The sequence below is a fragment of the Piliocolobus tephrosceles genome, chromosome 4 (assembly GCF_002776525.5).
Source record: "Piliocolobus tephrosceles isolate RC106 chromosome 4, ASM277652v3, whole genome shotgun sequence".
Taxonomy (NCBI): Eukaryota; Metazoa; Chordata; class Mammalia; order Primates; family Cercopithecidae; genus Piliocolobus; species Piliocolobus tephrosceles.
In genome coordinates this window covers 15,480,003-15,502,970 of record NC_045437.1, presented here as the reverse complement: position 1 = coordinate 15,502,970, position 22,968 = coordinate 15,480,003, and the positions used below count along the sequence as shown (strand labels likewise).

The window sequence follows — 22,968 nt, the reverse complement described above, 5'->3', positions numbered from 1 at the left end:
CTCACAGGGTTTGGGTTAAGGAATTGAAGACCTGAACTATACTGTGAAAGTAATGTTTTTTCACTTACCTGCCAATTTTAAGCCACAATCATCGGTCCAAAGGAGGTGAGAAAACCATCGATGTATCTTCAAGCAGGCAACAGTGGCAATGACCCGGCTTGCTCTGTCCTTCAAAGAGAGTTTTCTGCATACTTTTGAGTGCCCCCCAACGAAACAGCACTCTCCTCTGGTAAGGTTATTAAAAAATGAAGCTGAGGCTGATTAAGAACATATTGCTTTATTTCTTGGTGGTAGTAATTTAAGGCTTTCTAGATTCATACAGCACGCAGTGATTTGAACATTAGAATTAAAAAAAAAAAAAAAAAAAAAAAAAAAAAAAAAAAAAAAACAAACAATGAGCATTCAATTTAGCAGAGCCAGGAAGGAAGCAATGTTTTAAAACAGATAAATTTCCCACTGAGGCCTTTGGTTTGGTCTCTAAAAATCTGCTGGGCTGTTTCCCCAGTAACCTCCACCATAGATTCCCACCCCAAGGGAGAACAGAATGGATGAAGAGGAGACTGGGAGAAAAGGAGAAACTGGCAAGATGGTATGTGTTGGGCAATCAGTGTGAACAGTCAACTTTGTCTCATGCTTGAAGACAGTTTAGGCGATGTGGTCGGGGGTTCATTATCTGGATCTGCCTGCTCATTCTCAGAGTATTAAACTAGCTCACTTGGAAAACCCCAGGGCCAAGGATTAGGGACAATTCTTTGTGACACCCAAATCCTGAAACTTCAAATAGGGTCACAAGTCACAGAGCCGAAGAATGCTACCTTCAACTTCTTTCATGGTTCTAAACTCTGTGGCTGTCACTAGATCCTGGCCTAGCTAAATGACTCATTTCCCCCATGGCACAGAGCCTTAATTACACATGTAAGTTGATGACGTTGATTGGATGGGAGGCCATGATGTATGAAAGAAACCTCCTGGGCAGACGCCACCTCATCACACTAACCTCTCCAGCCCCCACAGAAGATGCCAGTACGCACAGGAGCCCACAGTAGGAGTGCAGTTGTCAAGGGTGTCTAAGTTTGACAAATTCAGCATAACTGGCTTGGAGATGCAGAGGTTCTGCGTTTGGATAATGGGCACTTTGAGAAGGAAATAAATGAGGGGTTTCAACAGTAATGAAGGCGGGGCTTGGCTAGAGAATAATTTGGGAAAGGCCCTGTGTTAATTAACAAAAGACAAGTGAATTTCGTGAAAACGAGGAATGGAATTTCTTCTGGATATCTGACTTCAGGCAAATGAGGCTAGAATATAGGCTTCCATCCAAATAAGATAATTTGAAATTTCATCCATTTAAAATTCATACCTTGTAATGATTTTAATATTCCATTCGAAGGGTCTGGTTGGTGGACCAGAGTCTAAGTCATCTCAGTGTGTTCCCTCTTCCATTCATCTGGTATTTTTGAGTGAACAGAATTTAAACACCTGGAGTCTGCTTTGCATTCTTTGATGGAAAACATGCAGACAGCCACGGAGGAGGCACACAGGGTGGCAAGTCGCACAACTAAACACTTACAAACTTAACCTCAATAGGCTTCATGTGATGAAGTCTGGATGTATAAAGAAATAAATAGATGAGAAGAGGCCAAATGCAATCTGAATGACAAAGAACTGAGGCATCTGTCTCTGCCAGCTGTAGGACAGATGTGCCTGAAGCATGCCAGGTGTGCAAGGCGAGGGATTAGAAAAACTTTTGAAGATATGTGTTCCCTTGGGCCTTGCTTGTTAATTAGAAATTGCAAGGGCCTTTACTCCTATTTGAAAACGCCGAGTAAAAGCAACTGAGGGGGGATCTGGGCTTTGCTGTGATTAGGTGTGCTGGTGCCTCGCTAGGATGGTGTGGAGGGGGGAATGCAGAAAGTATTTGTGTACAGAAACGACAGCATCCAGCCTGGCAAAAGAGGATGTGAGGAGGTGGGAGAGGAAATTCTCCCACTGAAACACACAGGGAAGTGGGTGATTCGCAGCCAAAGGACATACAGGACCCTTTGTGCACTGATGCTGGCCCTGCACAATCTCCTGAAATCACGCCCATCCACAATCAATTCTCCTGGAAGAGGAAGATGCCAGGGTGCTTCTATGCCAAGGTGGTTCTGTGTATGGGTATCTCTTCCCTCAATGCTATAATGGACATGAAGCTAATCTTTGGGCTGTGTGGCTTCTGACTCGGTGCTGGAAGCTGCAGCCCAGAGCAGTGAATTGCTTTGGTCAAGGTCATAGTCATTGGCAGAGCTGGGGGAAGACTGCATGTCTTTCCCCAGCTGTTTGCCGTAATGAATTTTTTTTAAAAGACCTGAAAAGTATTTTGCCTATGCAAAGTGCTATGATACTGAGTTGACCAGAATGCCCCTGGTTGTGGGATTGAAGAGGGTGACTCAGGTCAATGAAGCAGTTTAGAAAGGAGGTCTGGAGGACACTGTGATTCTGACGATGCGTCCTGGCTGCTGCTTTAGGAAGGGAGGGTGTGGCCTTAGAGAGGGGTTTGGAACTGTGGGGGTGTGGCCTGTGTGTGAGGGACAAGGCGGCCTCGGGGCCTGCGCAGAGGAGAGTAAGCGCCTTGCTCAAGGAACCGCGATCAGCCTGCTGAAGTACATCTTTCGTGAGAAGAGAAACTTCCTACAAATGACCTGACCAAAATGCCTGTTCACTGTTTGCCTTGCTTCGTTTCTTTGGCCTCTGTTGCCCATGAGAAATGAGGAAAAATAAAGGCCAGATTCCTAATAACCTTCCTGGAAGAAAGAGCTGCTATGAGTCGGTGTCGGTGCTTACATAAGCTGCTTTTAAAAAACATTTGCTTTGCTCAGGTTTGTGTGAATACAACGCCGGATGAACTCTGTCCCTTCAGAAGAAAGCCGGGTTGGTGTGCTCGATGACACAGCGCTTGCAGTGGCGTTTGACAAAGCGCAGGGCCTCCACCGAGACCTCGCAGTCCTGGACATTCAGCGTCTGGAGGTCAAAGCAGTTGGCGGCCACGATCTGCAAGCCCTGGCCGGTGATGCTCTCGCAGGACTTGAGGCTGAGCCGCTTGAGGTTGAAGCAGTTCAGGGCCAGGCACTCCAGGCCCGTGTCGGATACCAAAGGGCACTTGCCGATATCCAGGGACTTGAGTTTGGTGCAGTTCTTGGCGAGGTACTCCACGCCGTGGTCCGTGATGCCCTCGCAGCCCCTCGCGTTGAGGTAGCGCAGCTTGCTGCAGTACTTGGCCACGTAGCGGATGCCCACGTCTGTGACCCGGCCGCAGTGCGCGATGCTCAGGTACCGCAGGCGGGACTCCAGCTTGGCGATCTCCCGCAGGCCGAAGTCGCTGACGAAGCGGCAGTCGCTGACGCTCAGCTCCTTGATCGAGGCGCAGTAGATGACCAGGTAGCGCAGTCCCTCGTCGGTCAGGCGGACGCAGCGGCGCAGGTAGAGGTGGGTGAGCTGCGTGCAGTGTGCGGCGATGGTGTGCAGGCCTTCGTCCTCCAGCACGAAGCAGTCCGTCATGTCCAGGTAGCGGATGGAAATCTGTTTGCCATGTAAGGGGGACAGTTTAATGGAGGCCTCCCGGGTCAAGCTGATGCAGGTCACTTTGGAGCACCCTGCACAAAGAGACAGAACACAGGCTCAGAGCAACCTGCGAGCAGGGGAGCCACGCCCGGGGATTCCCTGGGGGATTCCTGACCCTCGCCCAAGTCTGGGTCCGAGGCTGACGTTACCCCTTCCTGTCTGGGTCCCTAAGAGAAGAAAAGCAAGAATGGGTTCCCCATATTTATCTGATTATTTAACTACATTATTTCTATTATCTGGGCTTAAGGGGATTGGATCAGAAAAACCACGGTTCCAATTTTCCAATTCCTGATCTGTCGCCTGTCCCTACTTGCCTGACATTGAGCAAATCAATCCTTCTGAGTATTTCCTTTGTCTTAAAATAGGGAGGATCACATTCCCTGGGAGGCAGCTGGGATGGAGAAATGAGAGGATGTGTGTAAATATCTTGCCTTGGCCCTGGAAAGTTCCAGGAGCTCAGTAAAAGTGAGTTCTTGCACTGCCGTGGTTTGGAAGCTCCCTGGTCCAAAGTGAGGTATCAAAGACAAAGCTCGGGCATGTACCTTGGTTTAGCAGAAAGAGCACTGGGTTGGGAGTCACACCTGGTTCAGGCAGGAGGCTTAACGTTGCTGCTTCTCAGAACTGTCCTTTATGCAATGGGAATGAATAGGTGGTGAGCCGACATTTCACATATAATGAGGATGCAACGAGAGAACAGATATGCATGTGCTCTGAAAACGCTATGGGAAGTGAATATATTAGTCTAGCAAGGTGACCTTCTGTCAACTGAACAGACCTTCTGAGTCAATTCAACCCTCTTTAGCTGAGAAAGAACAACTGTGTTATCTGGATTGTTGCTGTAGCCCTTGAACCAGACTCCCTCCCCTGCCCTTAGCTCCTACAGTCAATTCCCCACACCCCTATGTGCCAGAGGCTTCTTGGAAAACGGAACTGGAAGCTCGCCCTGTGCAAAGCCTCAGGATGGCGCCCGTTCACTCCAAGTGTCCTTGAACCAGACTCCCTCCCCTGCCCTTAGCTCCTACAGTCAATCCCCCACTATCTGCCAGAGGCGTCTTGGAAAATGGAACTCGAAGCTTGCCCCTGTGCAAAGCCTCGGGATGGCGCCCGTTCACTCCAAGTGTAAAATCCAGAGTCTAACAGGGCTCCCAAGGATCTGCATCCCGGGGCTCTCTCACGGCATCTTTTACCTCATTCTTCCAACCCCACTGGCCTGCTTGCCATTTCCCGGACACCACAAATGCTCTCCAGCCTCTGAACACTGGAATGGCTTCCCTTAGCCCTCCCCACTTCCCTAGGTCTCAGAGCCAATCTCAGTTTATTGAAAAATTTGTCCCCAACCATGCTTGTATCAAGTAGCATCCCCTGCTTCCCTCCCCTTTATTTTCAGGAGTCTTTAACCCTGGGTGGCATTATATATTTATTTATTCACTTATTTATTTGCTGTCTTCTCACTCTGGAATGTAAGTTTTGAGAAAAGGGACTTGGGGCTGTTGACTGCTGTCTCTTTCATTCATGGTTCATAGCTGGTGCTAAGTATCTGCTGAATGAATGAGTGGTTTATAGAGGGAAAAGAGTCTTCCATAAGAGGATCAGATGAGATCATCCAACTTCCAACATTTAAGTGTCTTCAGGACTTTGACCTTGGCTGAAGTATACCTACATTGAAAAACAGTTGTCTGTTTTATAGTTAATGATAATGTCTTTTATTTGTATTGAAACACGAAGTTCACAAAGGGCTTTTATAAACATTTTCTTACCTGATTGTTAGAACAATATTAATGCTCAGGAAGGTATCTTTAGATGCCTCTCTAAACATCATTTCTAATCTCCTAAAAAATATGTGTGCATAAGTTATATATGTACATACTATATGTTATATTTATATATTTATATATAATAAATGAAACACTCATTTCATGGTATATTTAAGTTCTCTATACATTACTTTATAAAAACATGTACAGTATACTTACAGTATATTAATATAACTAATACCCATAGTCTATAAATATTAGGTTAGTGTAAAAGTAACTGCGATTTTTGCAATTAAAATAGCAAAAACCGACTGGGTGTGTTGGCTAATGCCTGTAATCCCAGCACTTTAGGAGGCCCAGTGGGGTGGATTGCTTGAGCCCAGGAGTTCAAACCACCCTGGGCCACATGGCAAAACCCTGTCTCTACTGAAAACACAAAAATTAGATGGGCATGGTGGTGCGTGCCTATAATCCCAGCTATTCAGGAGGCTGAGGCATGAGAATCGCTTCAACTTGAGAGGCGGAGGTTGCAGAAAACCAAGACCGCACCACTGCACTCCAGCCTTGGTGACAGAGCAAGATTTGATCTCAAAATAAATAAATAAATAAAAGACAAAAACTGCGATTACTTTTGTACCAACCTAATACTTTATAAATAAATGTATATTTTTATGTATTTCATTCTACTACCGAGGCTGTATGTATATTTTTCATTTTCTCTCTGCTCTTCTCCAATCTCTTGGGCAGTTCTACAGCTAGGTGCCTCACTTCCGACACTTCTGCACCTTGGCTGTTTCACGCAATATCCAAGGCTTCCCAGCAGCCTCATAATAGTGCTAACGAGGACCTTCCTCCCACCTCCTGGTAGGCTGCCCAGGAAACTCTTAGGCACTCAGGTCCTGGGAATAATGAGGTTCAAAAGCCACGTACTACCAAGTCAAAGAATTTCAGGAAGGAGTGAAGCACACACTCCAAAAATGGAGAAGAAAAACAGCTTGTCAGAGGCAGGTCACACTGTTCCAGTGGGCTTTGTGGTTTTGCAAAAGGTACCTTTTAGCTTTGTAATTTCCCTTTGTTTCGAGTTTCTTTCTTGAGGCTGACTGTAATCCTGCTTGCACTGAATTTGTTTGTCTATAGTAGTGATTGGCCATCTGTGACACCCACAAAGCCACTTTGTTTTTCAAGATCATATGATAACCTTCGCTCCTAAACTTTTGGTTCTAGTTTCCTTTCTTTAAAAATAAGATTAGCAAAATCTGCTACACTCCAGGGAATATATTCGGTCCAGGAAAATGTATACTTTGCTTTTGAAACTGAATTCCAAATTTAATGAAATACTTGTTCAGTTCAGTTTTGGTAAAGAGACTATTTTATAGGCTTGTATTATTTTAGATCAATAATTTTAGATTTTAAATTTTGCCCAAACTCTTACAGATTTGCTAGGTTTGGGTTGAAAAGAAAGTAAATTGGTTCATGGCTCAGCAGATATTATTTATGATTAGTTCACACATTCAAACATTATAGACATGGAGAGAACCTTAGAAATCATCTAAAATAAACATCATTTTTTAAAGATGAAGCATTGCAGCCTCAGTGAGATTATATGACTTGTACAACCAGACTACAGATAAGTTTCTTGACTCCTCATTCCAAGACTTCAATTTAGAAAGGGAGGTAAGAAATGACTATGATGCATCACAGAGTTGATAAATTACACAAGAGATATACAGTAGAAAATGAAGTGAACATTCAGACACTGGGCACCCAGGGGTCTTTGGAAACTTGGAAGCCACCACGGCATGATTTCCAAAGGGGTCCTTGAAAGAGAGAAATAATTTGGATGCATAGATGTGGAGTGAAAAACAATTTGTGTATAAATTAATAGGTATGGGGTCCAGGTAGTAAGATAATAGACAAATTCCAGAGAAAGGAAAGCAAGGGGCAAGTCCATGGGGGGCTTAGGGTATCCATGAGGTGAAATTTAGGGTGCCTGAAAGGATTTAATAAAACCAAGGCAAGAATCGTCTCTTGGGATGAGATCAGGGGCCTGCTTTGACATCTAGGGTAAGGTATATAAACATTATTCAATAGGGAATAGATAACATAGGTTGAACAAATCTGTGCGGTTTCTTCAATTAATCCCAGATTTCATTTAGCTTTCACAAATATGCTCTTTATTACCACTTCCTCTCATTATTAGGGTGATATCTCTACCTCTTCTGGGGTGTAAGATGGTTAAATCAGTGAAGAGCAACTACTGACTTCCAGGCAGGTTAATAACAAGGACAATACAACAATGACAATGACAGCTGTGATTTATTGAGTGCCTACTACATGGTTCTCATCAGAGCATGTGTTTGAGAACTTCACAAGTCTTAACTCACTTAATCCTCCCAACCACCTCATTTTTACTGATGAGGAATTTTTAACTGTTGCACTACAGCTTCCTAAATGCTTGCTTACAGTGTTAACCAAAGGGAACTTTAAACCTTTTAGAAGCCAAAATGACCATTTAAAACTTTGAGACGACTCTGTTCACTTAATTACAATGTCATAAAAGTGCAAAAATGAAATATGACATATTTCCACCCTTATAAAGCTCAAAGCTCATCATGAGTTGAGAATTGCAAGTCCATCAGTGCTCTAGCTTTCCGTACCCAAAAGGCAGACACCCAGAAAAAAAAACCTTAGCTCACTGGGGGCGAGGCAGGGAAGGCTACATTCAGGGGATGCCTGACTGGAGGTTAAGCAATGAAAAGTCTGTTCAGAGAGTTCTCAAGGAGGGGCAGTAGGCAGAGGAGGAAGAGGCACACAAGCCAGAGAGGCATGCACACATCATTGTATGCAGAGACAGGATGTGTTTGGGGACATGCAGATAAGATGGTTCTACAGAAGGGATCATTGAGTGTATGCAGGAAAGAGATGAAATTTGCACCTAAGAAGAGCATCTTATGAAGGCTGTTACACGCTCTGTGAAGGAACTTGAATTTTTCCCGTAGGTCACAGGGAGCAATTATTGGAGGTTTCATGCAGGACAGTGAATGGTTAGACTTGTAGTTTGAAACAATTCCTCTGGAGGCAATGGAGATGGGTATAAGAAGGAATGGTTGGGGAAGCCTGCATCCAGGCAGTCAGACAGAGGTGGACTCAAGGCACTGGGGAAATAGAGTCACCTGAACAGGAGTCTACTGATTGGGTAGGATTAGAAGGAGAAACAAGGATGATTCCAGGTCTCCAGTTAGAGAGGTTCTTTCTGAAGCAATATTATTTTTAACACTTATGACATTTTATATTTTGAAAACTGGTTGAACAAACCTATGAGGTTTCTTCAGTTAATTCCAGATTTCATACAGCTTTCACAAATATGTTATTATCCATTCCTCTCGTTATTGCAATACATTCGTCAATATAGTGCATTGATGTTTAATGCTACTATCAATAAAAGGTAATATGTGATAATGACAAAACAATACAGTTGTAGTCATTTTCAGTGACTTTAAAGATAGCTTCCCAGATAAACATTTTCTGCATGCTAGGGATGGGATAGGCAGTCTCATCTCCTTTGGGAGAATTAAGCTCTAGACCAGTGATGAGTCTTCCAAAGTCAAGTTTACTGCTTTGAGAACGTGGCCACTATCAGAGCCCAGCTGTAAAACTAAAGAGAACCAGGCATAATGAAATCAACTGTGGTAGCTCTCTGGCCTCTCTGCATCAACATAACAATTTCCAGATGCCCCCAGAACAGGAGGGCACCCTTAGTAGGTGCTGATGACAAATCCATCCTCATGGCCTGTTGAGTCTTTCAAGACCATCTATCTGAAACTTTCTCCCATATGTGGGATTCTGTGTTCTTAACCTGGTGAGCTGCAGATTCCCGTCATTTTTATCTCTATGTATACAGATCACTATTGTCATCAGGAGACATGAGGGGAGGCTACACAAATATATTTGAACTTTCAAAGTAAGCAGGTTAACATACAGGACAGATATTAAGGCTTACTCATGGTTAGTCAAGGGGCCAGGCAGGATCACACAGGCTAGAAATGCAAGAATTTCCATCCCAAATAGCAAAAGTGGTTTCTGCATTTCTGAACTTCAAAAGGACCCTCCAAAAGAGGGTACAGTTAGTTGCAGTCTGTATTAAGAGTGCATGGGAAGCACCTTTAACAAAGATAGGGATTCCAAAACTGAATCATTTTCTAATCTAAGAAAATAAAATAAAATGAAATGTTTATAAAATGCTCCAATTCTTAGATGTTAAAGAACCCAGTCCTTTGTCATTTTTTTTAAATGAAGAGGAAACACATCTAGAAAAAGCTGTGAATTTTCCTAAATCACAAAGTTTTGAAACTTGTTTCCGCCACATCACAACATTTTCTCTTTCCAGAATTCCTTGGAGGAAAAATGTAAGAAAACCTCATGGTTTCCTGCTTCTTGATGCCACTGGCTACTCATGACTAACTGAACATATGGCTGCTATGGTTTTGTCTTGAAGCCAGCTGAAGTAGAGGAGCAGCGAGTTGCTCTCTAGCACGGAAAACAATCTGCAAAAAGTAATGGGCTGTCATCTGAAATATTTTCAGATGTTGGCTTTTGAAAGAGAGAGCAAGCTGAGAGCCGGCTTTAGCTCGGATTTTGTTGGAGGGCATCACTGGCCTCAGATGCTTGTAAATCCCAGATTCTGTTTATTCACCCATCACAGTGGTTTTTACTTCTTGACCCCTCCCCCAAACTCCCTGAGGTTGCTGGTCATGCTGTTGGTTTTTTTTTTTTTTAAGTCCCTGATGCATCTTACATATTTCAGCCTCTCAAATGTCCATTTTTTGACTAGGCAGCAAATGAGATAAGAAGGGGCTGTTAGTCCAGCCAGATCATGTCTGGCGCCTAAGTGTGAGTCTGGGCTTTAATTCTTCCTGCCTGAGAGAGGTTTCCAAGCAAAGCAGCCATGCTGGGATTTCCTTCGACTTTTTTTATTTTCATTTTTTCCAGAGACAGGGTCTCACTCTATCCTCCAGGCTGGAGTGCAGTGGTATGATCATAGTTCACTGTAGCCTCAAACTCCCGGGCTCAAGTAATCCTCCTGCCTCAGTCTCTGAGCAGAATAGCTGGGACCACCGTCTCATACCACTGTGCCCGGCTAATATTTCCAGTTTTTGTGGAGAGAGGAGTCTCGCTTTGTTGCTCAGGCTGGTCTCTAACTCCTAGTTTCAAGTAATCCTCACGCCTCAGCCTCCCAAAGTGCTGGGATTACAGGCGTCAGCCTCTGCGCCCGACTTCCTTCAGTTTTTAAAAGAACTAAAGATTTAATTCAATGGACCTTGCCCTTGCACTATGTAATTGAGAATTTGCTTGAGAAAAGATGCAGGATTAACCCAGAGGTAAGGAGAATGCTGGTGAAATCTAAGGAGACACTACAAAATGGCAAGTGATTGTGAGCACAGCCCACAGCTGAGTGTTTTACCACCCACAGTGTGCACCGTCTGGCCCATGGTATGAAGACACACGAGGTCATATTTACAGCTTGGACACAGATTCCAGGCTCCAGGGACCAACAGTAAGCGGGCGCAAGAGTAGTTTCTAAGCTAACTGTGCTTGAGTTAGCCCTTTGTTTCCTATTTCTCCACAATTAGATACCCTGTTTGTGTTATTTATGGTTGCTCTGAAGGAACTGTGAGAGTTATGAAGAGTAAAGACGTTTAAAAGTCACACTAACCTCAACTCCCAGGCAAAATGTGCTAGAATTCCCCTAAGAACTCCCCTAAGAAGTGGACATTATTTGATGAAAGGGGAACTTGTGGCCTGCAGGGTCATGATTCCATAGAGACAGTTTCTCTGCAAAAGCCAGCCTCCCTACCACCCCCTCCCTCATCTCTGATGCCTTGCAAGGAGAGGACCTTCCGGTGGTGGCATTGGAGGGTGGTGCACCAGCAGGGCCCATAGCTGGTAGGTCAGTGTCCATTTACCTGACACATCCAGGTGCTCCAGATTGGGGCAGAGGGACACCACGTCAAAGACGGCCTCGTTGGAGATATTGTAACAGCCTGAGACTTCCAGTCGCCTCAGTTCGGGGCAGCACTGGGCGATGGTGTACAGCCCTCGGTCTGTGAGCCGCCTGCAGCCACTGACAGTAACGGTTTCCAGCATGAGACACACGTTGGGGGTGTCCTGGCAGAGTCTGCGGGTCAGCACCTTGAGGGCGCGGTCCACGTTGATGGTCTCGCCCGTCAGGCGGATAGTCCTCCAGAGCCGCGGGTCCCAGGCTAGGTTGTACCAGCGGCGGCACACGCGCGCGCAGCGGCACAGCTGGTTGGTGGGCAGGAAGGAGAAGATCTGCACCATGGAGTGGTCCGGGAGCCGGTCGATGCTGGCCTGCTCCTTCTGGGGTCTGGAGGCGAGCCGGATGAGCGGGTGTGTGAGGCGGGTCGGGGGCGGGGCGTGGACCATGGCCACCGTCTCCCCAGTGATGGAGGACGAGGAGGTGGACGAGCCCCTTCCATTCTGAAATCCTGGCAGATTCGGTGGACATATCAGGGCTGGGCTGGGCGTGCTCAGTGTGCGCATGCTCAGGTCGGAGTCTGGCAAAGGACAGAGAACAAAGGGTTAAGGATGACGGCCTCAGCAGAGCCCCAGGGAGGCAGCAAAAGCACGGGTTTCTCTTTTCGTTTTCCTCTTCTTTTTTCTTTTTTTTTAATTATACGTTAAGTTCTAGGGTACATGTGCATAACGTGCAGGTTTGTTACATATGTATACTTGTGCCATGTTGGTGTGCTGCACCCATCAACTCATCAGCACCCATCAATTAATCATTTATATCAGGTATAACTCCCCAATGCAATCCCTCCCCCCTCCCCCCTCCCCATGATAGGCCCCAGTGTGTGATGTTCCCCTTCCCGAGTCCAAGTGATCTCAAGACACATGCACACGTATGTTTATTGCGGCACTATTCACAATAGCAAAGACTTGGAATCAACCCAAATGTCCATCAGTGACAGACTGGATTAAGAAAATGTGGCACATATACACCATGGAATACTATGCAGCCATAAAAAAGGATGAGTTTGCGCCCTTTTCTTTTTTTAAAAGATCTTTTGCCCAGGCTTTAGTGCAATGGCGTGATCTCCGCTCACGGCAACCTCTGCCTCCTGGGTTCAAGCGATTCTCCTGACTCAGCCTCCCGAGCAGCTGGAGTTACAGGCATGTGCCACCACGCCCGGCATTTTTTTTTTTTTTCTTCTATTTTTAGTAGAGACGGGGTTTCACCATGTTGGCCAGGTTGGTCTCAAACTCCTGACCTCAGGTCATCCGCCCACCTTGGCCTACTAAAATGCTGATATTACAGGCGTGAGCCACCGCGCCCGGCCAGCACCGGTTTCTTTCTTAGAGAAAACATTCATGGGGGCAACATTCTCATTCCACAGATGTCCTCCCTGGGCCAACTCCTGTCAATGCCATCCCAGGGGACCAAGCACATACACGAGTCGCCCATTCCAGAAAGCGCCAATTCCCCGTGGTCTACACCAGGAGTGGGCAGACTGCAATGAACAGGGTCAGATATTAAATACTGAGGCTTTGCAGGCCATGGGCTCTGTCCCCCTTGCAATGGCAAGCCCTGCCACTGTTGTGCAAAAGCTACCACGAACAATGTGTAAACAAAGGAGAGTGGCTGTTTTAATAAAACCTAATTTATAAAAGCAGACCAGCTGGACCAGTCCCTGTTCAGACCAGGGAACAAATCCCATCAGGTCATAGTTTGACAACTTCCAGTCTACACAAACTGGGATTATGGAAAGGAAACAACTTCAAAGTTTCATTGTTTCTATTCTGGAGAAACCTCATATATTAGATACACAAACTGGTTTACCTCCCTAATTATATTGTGGTTAAATGGGTGATTACGTTGTATTTACAAATGAGGGGAGTGAATTTCAGAAGACAGGAAGACTAGTGAGTGGGCCCAGAGGACACCTGCTGCCCTGGAGCACTTCTCCCAGTGTCTGTTCCCCTTTCTGTTGATAACAGTGCCCCAGCCTAGGGGAGCCAATGAAAGGCCTCTGCTAGACCAGGCATTACACAGGGCATTTCCAGTCCTTGGGTAACTGGAAACATATTTATTTTTTCTTCTTATTAACAACCTCCCCTATGCATTTGAATAGTATGAGCCATATTGTATTCCTTGGAACTAGAAAGATCACTGATAAGGACACAGAAGTTTTAAAATTTGTGAGGAAGTAAGAATTCTTTAGAATACCACTTCAAGAAGTAGACTCATTTCCCCTCTCTTTTTCTCAATATACACAGAAGAAGAATTTAGTCTTTCTCTCTAAATACAATTATATAGTATATATTTTGGATATATATGATATCCAATGTATATTATATATATAACCATATACGTGGTATTATTAGCATATATATCCAATGTACATATTATTAGATTCAATATAATATAAATTTTATATCTACATAATATACATTGATATTATATAATATATATTAAATAATATACTTAATATGCATTAGATATTATATACAATATACATTGGATATAGTAATACATATATACATTGGATATATGTGGTAATAATACAATGTATATTATATATAACTACATATATGGTATTATTACCATATATATCCAATGTATATATGCATTATTAGATTCAATATAATATAAATTTTATATCTACATAATGTACATTGATATAATATATATTATATAAATAATATACTTAATAATACACATTGGATATTATATACAATATACATTGGATATAATACATATATACACAGTGGATATATATGGTAATAATACCACATCTATGGTTTTATTTAGGAGTAAATGTATTTTCTCTGCTAATATATTTATATATTTTATATATTTTACACACATACATATACCCACACACATGAAGATGCTCCTCAACTTACCATGGGGTTTTTGGGCCATAAGCCCATCATAAATTTAAAATATCCCAGGTTGAAAATGCATTTAAAACATCTAATCTGCCAAACGCATTGCTTATCCTAGCCTACCTTAAATATGCTCAGAAGGCTTACAATAGCCTACAGTAACAAAGTCATTTAACACAAAGCCTATTTTATAATGAAGTGTTGAATATCTCATGTGACTTACTGAATACTGTACTGAAGGTAAAAAACAGGATGGTTGAATGGGTACTCGAAGTACAGTTTTTACTGAATGTGTCTCACTTTTGTACCATCATAAAGTCTGAAAATTATACTTAAGCCATAGTAAAATCAGGAACTATCTGTATAGGTATGTATCTATATAGATATACATGCATATCCACACACAGAGAATTTATCTTCAAAATACATATTTCCTCATCTACAAACTGAGCTGAGCTAAACAATTTCTAAGCCATTTCCAGCTCTAATTATAGTTCTCAAGATTTAAAGAAAAGCTCTATGCTTATATGCTTTTGCATATTTCATACCCTGGAAATTAACACTCATACCATCTTCTCAAAGAACTTCCAGCAATAACACACAACACACAAATCTCTGAGACCTGAAGTCTCCCCCTCCTTGTAGTTTTCTTACAGATTTCCTTTTCTATTGCTGCAATTTTTCTGTTCAGTTACTTCTTTATAACCTAACACTGAGAATGGCTTATGTGTGTCCACACTCTGCTCATGGAGCATCTTTGAATTATGTGCTGCCCCAACCTCCCATGTTAGCCAAGTCTTGAAATACAAACGCCTTTCTTGAGTGGCTGCAAGTGTCATCTCCTTTAAGAAGTTTTCTTCCTGTCTTTGAGATAGGATCCCTTCCCTTGTGAAGCCCCCACCATTTGTTATACAGACATTTGTGAATTTATCTTTTCCTAATGTGGTTGATTGTATTATTTTTGACATATTAGCATTTCTATTCAATTCAAGACATTTGCGCACCTGCTATATATTTTCCTAATTTTGCATCCCTCCCTGTGTCCCCATATCCTTTGTCATATACTTTGCAGTTCACCTGAGAAAGAGTATATTTCCTTATTCTAGTGACATAGGGCTTGTCTATGTGACTTGCTTTGGCAGAAAATGTTAGAGGAAAGCCATTTGTGCAGTTGGGCTTGACCTCTCAATCTTCTACCATCACAATGAGGAGAACACGTCTCACTAGCCCCTTGCAGGCATAGTGGCTCATGCCTATAATCCCAGTACTTTGGGAGGCTGAGGCGGGTTGATCACTTGAGGCCAAGAGTTTGAGACCAGCCTGGCCAGAATGGCAAAAACTTGTCTCTACTAAAAATACAAAAATTAGTCAGGTGTGGTGGCACACCTCCATGATCCCAGCTACTCAGGAGGGCGAGGCACGTGAATTTTTGCTTGAACCCAGGAGGCAGAGGTTGGAGGTTGCAGTGAGCCAAAATCACACCACTGCACAGTGAAACTGTAAAATAATAATAATAATAATGACGAGAGACCTGTGAAGTAGACAGAACTTCCTCCAATCTGTACCTTACAGACAAGCTCAACCAAGGCCAGCTTGGTTCAGCCAATACCCAGATGAAGCACAGATGCATAAACAATGTTTTTAAACCACTGAGTTTGGGGGTGATTTTTTTACACAGTATTACTGTGGCAACAGATGATGGACCTACCTTCCATGACACTAAAACTCCTCTGAGACAAGGATTACATCCTTTCCTTGTTTCTGTCCCGGCAGCACCTGTCATTGTTTATGATATATAGTAGGTGCACAACAAACATCTTGAATTGAATGGAAGTATACGTTAAAAAATAATTCTAGCTTGGCATGTATTTTTCTCCCCCAGGTGGTATACATGCTGCATTTGAAATCATTCATAAGAAATCGTACTTCCCTTTGGTAATCATCTAGAATGAATAGCAAATCTTTAAGGAAAATCTCAAATATAAAACAATTTTGGACTTCAAAACTGCCATCCAAGTTACCATGGTACCCACCTTCATTATTATGGGTACTCAGAGAATTATCGCGGAAGCCAGTGTTTCTCGGAGGCAGGTGAACAACTTATTTCGGGCCAGGAGGGAAAGACAATCCTAGGCTCTCAGCTCTCACATTTTAGCAGCTGTGAGGGTGCTGAACTCCCTCTCCTGCCTGCCTAGGTTTTATTCATCTGGAAGGAGAAGACACTACCTGCCTAGAGGCGGGCCCCTGAGGAATGAAAGATACTTACCCTGTGCGTGGGGGCAGAGGGGAGACGGTGAAGTGGATTTCTAAAACTCGCCACTCTTTCATACTCCAAGCACTAAGGAAAGCTGGATGCTTCTTTTACCAGAAGACACACCAAGAGTCTCTGATTCCTTCCTGCTATTCCTACAGCAGGCCAACAACCTCAGAGAACTTTTGAAAAGATGATACAATTTGTCTCAATTAAATAAATAGCACCTGATAATTAAAAAGATTATAAAGAATGACAAATAAAAACTACAGAGATGTATACCTAGAAGCTGCCACTAAGTATCTTTTCTTGATATTTTCCACAAACACATTAAATGTATTTCCAAATTTAAAAATATACATATATATATGTATTTACATTTGAAAATAAATTTTATTATGGATAAACTATGCACAGCTTGTCATACAATGTGTTTTACCCTTTGATATCAGGAGCTATTTACTGTCACGAGATGTTATTATAAAGAGTACCAGAATATGTCCTATAGCAGGAAAATAAAGCATGGCTTCAAATTCAAAACAAGGACTATTCTACCTCCCACATAGTATATTTCGTTTACAGAAGAGGATGTAGAAAGACCAAGTGTACTCTTTGTATACAATTCTTTTCTCCTATGTTTCTTTCAGAAGACTGGCAGCTAAATGGACATTGGCAATAGCTGCTAATTCTTTTGAGAGTAGAAACAGGGACCCTGATGCAGGGGTACCAGCACACACACTCAGAGGAGAACATCAGAGACAAATATTAAGATGACAGAGGTAGAAGAATGCTGTAACCCTCCTCCTGGTCTTATGACGCTGCAATACAAACAGACGCAGAGAGAAAGCTGACTATATTTTAACTTAGATTATGGATTTAGAATATTTTGTAGGTATGAACACTTTCACGCCTGAATATCTATTCCAGGTAAATTTCTACCTATCTGATGCCTTGGGGCAAAACTGTCATTTATCTTAGTAGTAAGGATATGCATTGGGCTAAAATACAGTTTAGCAGTAACACTAAGGGGATATTATTGTTCATTTTAATATATTTTATATTTTTATGTAAATTTATATGAAAATTAGCTGTTTAGACTACATCTTCCTTTACTTTTCCCTTAGGCGAGATGGTGAGATGCATGAGTGGTATTTGGAAGAACACTACAACACTGCCAGGAATTATTCTGAACAGGGAAAGTGAGATTTGCAAAAATGCCAAGTGAAATATACATGGCCAAAAGCTTCTATCTGGAATTAAATTAATTGCTGCCTGCTTTGAGCATCTTAAATTCTGAGAAGACCTTTTGGTAACTGAAAATGGGGATCATGATGAAACTGTAGCATAGTTCCTCTAAACGCCTTCCTTCCCTGCAGCTTCTGTTCTCCGAGGTGGTATCCTTATCACTGAGGAGCAGATATCACCCACAGCATCCTTGGCAAGAAACAATGCAAAGCAGTATACATAAAAAGCTCTTGATCATTTCACTTGAAGATAAGATATTCCCTGAAATATCAGGAAAAAAATGCCCCAATTTTTAAGAGAGCAGTACATTTTCATAACACATAAAAAACTTCCAGAACATACATAGAGCAGGTGGCTTTTTAAAATCCACCAAGACCTCTGGATCCATCTATATTGTGGAAAATGGCAGGATCTCCTCCTTTTTAATGGCTGAATAGTATTTCATATACATAACATATATGATGTGTATATATTATATATTAAATATAACAACATTTCATAAATATAAAATAGTTTCTTTATCCATTCATCTATTGATGAACCCTAGGTTGTTTCAGTATCTTGGCTGCTGTGAACAGTGCAGTAATGAACATGAGAATGCACATATATTTACAAGCTGGTGATTTCATCTCTTTTGGGTATGTGCCCAAAAGAGGGATAGCTGGGACATACGGTATTCTACTTTCAATTTATTTAGAAAGCTCCATACGGTTTTCCATAATGGCCGCAACAATCTAGATTTCAAGGATTCCCTTTTCTTTACACCCTCCGTCACACTTACTATCTCTTGTCATTTTGATAATAGATATCCTAACAGGTGTGACGTGATATTTCACAGTAGTTTTAATTTGCATTTCCCTGATGATTAGTGATATTGAGCACCTTTTCATGTACTTGTTGGCCATTTTCATGACATCTTTAGAAAAATTTCTATTTAAGTCTTTTGCTCATTTAAAAAATTGGATTATATGTTTTCTTGCTATTGAGTTGCATGAGTTCTTTATCAATCTTAGATATTAGCCTCTTATCTTCCACCAGGCAGTCTTTGAGTAAACTTTTTCCCTGGGAATAACTGCATGAATTGATAATGAAATCTGTTAAAGGTGAACTCAATGAGTTACTGTGTATTAGCGCGGATGGGTGGATGGATGAATGGAGATATGGACAGACAAATCTGAAAAGAGAAAAATTATACAATCTGCAAAGTAAAAGGGATACTGCTGATTAATTTATTTTATTTATTTATTTATTTATTTTATTTATTTATTTATTTAAGATGGAGTCTTGCTCTGTCACCCAGGCTGGAATGCAATGGTGCCATCTCAGCTCACTGCAACCTCCACCTCCCCGGTTGAAGTGACTCACCTGCCTCAGTCTCCTGAGTAGCTGGGACTATAGGCACACACCTCCACGCCTGGCTAATCGTTGTGTTTTTAGTAGAGATAGGGTTTCAGCATTTTGGCCAGGCTGGTCTCGAACTCCTGACCTCAAGTCGTCTGCCTGCCTCAGCCTCCCAAATTGCTGAGATTACAGGCGTGAGCCACCGTTCCCAGCTAATTTCAAATATAAGACTTGAGAAAGGTAGCAATTATAAAATTGTAAAATTTTATTAAAATTATAAAATTTCCTCTCGAGGAAAGACAGATGAGCACACTAAAAGTGTCATGAAAGTACAGTGGGGGAATTTAAAGGAGAAATGACCACATACTTTTGCAATAGGATGTATATTTTGTGGACTGTCTCCTAATGATATATAGTGTATGTTGTGATTTAACTGTCACTCAATGATATCAGAAAGCTGAATACAACCAAAAGACACAAAAAGAACCAAAGAGGCTGAGCACAGTGGCTCACGCCTGTAATCCCAGCACTTTGGGAGGCCGAGGCAGGAGGACCACCTGAGGTCAGGAGTTTGAGACCAGCCTGGCCAACATGGTGAAACCCCATCTCTACTAAAAATACAGAAATTAGCCGGCATGGTGGCAGGTGCCTGTAATCCCAGCTACTCGGGTGGCTGAGGCAGAAGAATCGCTTGAACCCAGGAGGTGGAGGTTGAAGTGAGCCGAGATTGAGCCACGGCACTCCAGCCTGGGTGGCAGAGTGAGACTCTGTTTCAAAACAAAAAACAAAAAAATAACAGACCCACGCTGATGCCTGCAGGAAGATATACAGAGTAGATGGCAAGGAATATACAGCGATAGACATTGGCCATTAAAATTCAGTAAACTGCACTGCTGCATACTTTTGCATTACAGATTGATAGGCAAAAGAGACCATTCATTTATTGGATCATTTAATACACATTGTAACTGCTGTCCAAGTGCCCAGTTGGGTCTAGAAAGGGAGGAGTTATTGCATTTAACTAGATTATAAAGCAATTTTTTCTTTTTTTGAGATGGAGTCTCGCTCTGTCATTTAGGCTGGAGTGCAGTGGCACGATCTCGGCTCACTGCAACCTCTGCCTCCTGGGTTCAAGCGATTCTCCTGCCTCAGCCTCCCGAGTAGCTGGGATTACAGGCACCTGCCAGCATGCCCGGCTAATTTTTGTATTTTCAGTAGGGATGGGATTTCACCATGTTGGTCAGGCTGGTCTGGAACTCCTGACCTCGTGATCTGCCCACCTCAGCCTCCCAAAGTCCTCGGACTACAGGCGTGAGCTACCACCCTCGGCCTAAAGCAAATATTTCTACTCCACCTCCTTTCTGCACCACAGTCCCATTAAAGTACCTGCACACCACTGTTCTTACATCTCTAATTTCTTTCTTGAGTCCTTCAGGGTGAGAGAAAAATGGCTCTATGTTGAGAACGCCTCCAAATCATGCAAAACCCAGCATGGTAAAGAACAGAAAAGTTTGTGCAAGTCTGAGAAAAAGTCAGTTTTCAGAATTCCAAGATGAAGACAATAAATATAACGTTTGAATTAAACAGTATTTTTAGTGAACTTTTGGATTTTCTCAATATAAATGTAATCTTTGACACAATGATGATCCTTAACTCAAATATATATATATATAACTGTACTTTTTAATGTTGATATAATCATCTGTTGGCTAAACTAAGAGACAGAGGATTCTTTAAAGATTAAGAACTTGTGGTCCCATTAATAATTTAAAATACTTTCAAGTATAAATTTGTGTGGGAACAGTATGTTTTTTATTCTTAAATTACTTTAAATGTGTAAAGAGTACCAAAAGAGTATAGCTGTCTTTTTCTTGGGAAAGAAAATCCTAAAAACTTTCTCATGGCTTCAAAAGTCTTGGAAATTTTATATCGTTAGTAATTACAGTGTAGTATCAAAATATTCAAGACATCTCAGACACACATGCTTATTAGACACATTTTCTTTTAACTAGATAGCTGCCTGTTTTGTACAAATTTTTATTTTCAAACCACTGCTGTTTACACTCTAGGAAGTCATATTTACATTACACTCATCTTTCAAAGTCAAAATTTACAAAGCTCCTCTTCATCTCTCCCCTCTGATTACCAAAACTTTTGTGCAAGATGCTTTCTATTATAAGTTGTCTTTTTTCTCAAGAACTCTTACCATAAAAAGCAAGGTTTCTTTTCTTAGCTTAAACTCAAGCTTAAAAAAATAGATCAATAAAACCTAGTTAGTGAGAAAAGAACACAATCTAAAAGATCATTTTTCTTCTTGTTTCACTTAAAAATATTTTCTTTTCATGTGGTTCAGATCATCTACACAACCTAGAACCTACTTAAGGCATTAGTTGTGATAAAGTAGAAATGTATGCAGACGTTAATCTTGCATTTCACCTGGAGGGAGTTAGCTTTAGGGCTCAAGGGTTCTTGTTGAGAATATCGTCCAGAAGTTGGTACCCGCAGGATCAGATGATGGCGGAGACTCCTGTCCAAGGACAAAAGACCTGCTCTGTTGGACACATGGACCAGTCTGATAAGGGTAGCATTGTGGTGAGTGATGTGTGGGAACTTGACAAGGATGGTGGAAGTCATCTATTATCAGTCACACGGGCCAGTCCACTGTCCAGCTCTTTGCTGAGGCACAAACCCCGGTTTTCCAGTGTTGCCCAGTTTCTGAGTCTGATCCGAACTGAGCATGGGTTTTGTTTTTCCTTTAGCTCTTCTAGAAGGGAATATTCATACAGCTAAGGAAACGTTTAAGCCACATTGTTCTAAAATCCATAAATATATCAACGAAATATACAGAATGCACTTTTGAAATCTATGATACAGTTTGATTTTTGCCTCCAATTTGAGTATCTAGAGAGTATCTTAAGAAATTTCTGTGCGAATAAAGATCAGGTGGCCTCAGAAAGTGTGTGAGTCCTAGATTGTAATTCATCAGACTCTTTATGGTTTTATCAAACAACTTCTTAGTGCCCTCTTTTTCCTTAAATGGCAGAGGGACTTTATTCTTTTCTTTTTTTCTTTTGAGACAGAGTCTCACCCTGTTACCCAGGTTGGAGTGCAGTGGTGCGATCGCGACTTATTGCAACTTCTGCCTCCAAGGTTCTAGCGATTCTCCTGCCTCAGCCTCCTGAGTAGCTGGGATTATAGGCCCGCGCCACCACACCCAGCTAATTTTTGTATTTTTTGTAGAGATAGGGTTTCACCATGTTGGCCAGGCTGGCTTCGAACTCCTGACCTCCAGTGATCTCCCATGTCAGCCTCCCAAAGTGCTGGGATTACAGGCATGAGCCACTGTGTCTGGCCTATACTATTTATTCTTTAATGAAAAGCAGGAAGTTTCATTTTTATCCCTGGGCTAGAGTAGCATTGCTATTAGAGGTCACTTTTTTCACAAGGCAAGGGGTTAATCTCCTATGGTAGAGAATGTTTCTAGAATATCTTTAAACATTTGCTGATCTCCCTTTTCAATTGAAAAAAAAAAAAAAGGCATAAACCTCTGATTTAAAGTCTTTGGCAGGCAGTAGTATTTAAATAGCTCCCTCCCTCCCTTTACTTGCTTTACTTGCTTTCATTTTATTTTATTCTTGAGACAGGGTCTTCCTCTGTCACCCAGGCTGGAGTGCAGTGACATGATCAAAGCTCACTGCAACCTTGAAACCCTGGACTCAAGGGATCCTCCTGCTTCAGCCTCCCAAGTAGCTGGGACTACAGGCACATGCCACTATGCCTGGCTCATTTTTAAAATTTTCTGTAGAGACGAGATCTTGCTATATTGCCCATGTCTTGAACTCCTGGGCTCAAGTGATCTTCCCACCTCAG

The 22,968-nt window shown here is 42.2% G+C and overlaps 1 protein-coding gene across 1 annotated transcript in view; it reads right to left on the bottom strand.

Moving 5' to 3' along the window:
- Nucleotides 1–258: 258 nt before the first annotated feature.
- The window catches only part of FBXL7 (F-box and leucine rich repeat protein 7), a 438,958-nt gene continuing 416,248 nt past the window's right edge, over nt 259–22,968 (bottom strand). Inside the window, exons 3-4 of the mRNA XM_023218265.3 lie at nt 11,315–11,926; nt 259–3,629 (exon numbers count right to left, since the gene is read on the bottom strand). Of these exons, the coding sequence (XP_023074033.1) occupies nt 2,893–3,629; nt 11,315–11,926 (1,349 nt within the window). The 3' untranslated portion in view covers nt 259–2,892. The remainder of the gene's footprint in view (nt 3,630–11,314; nt 11,927–22,968) is intronic.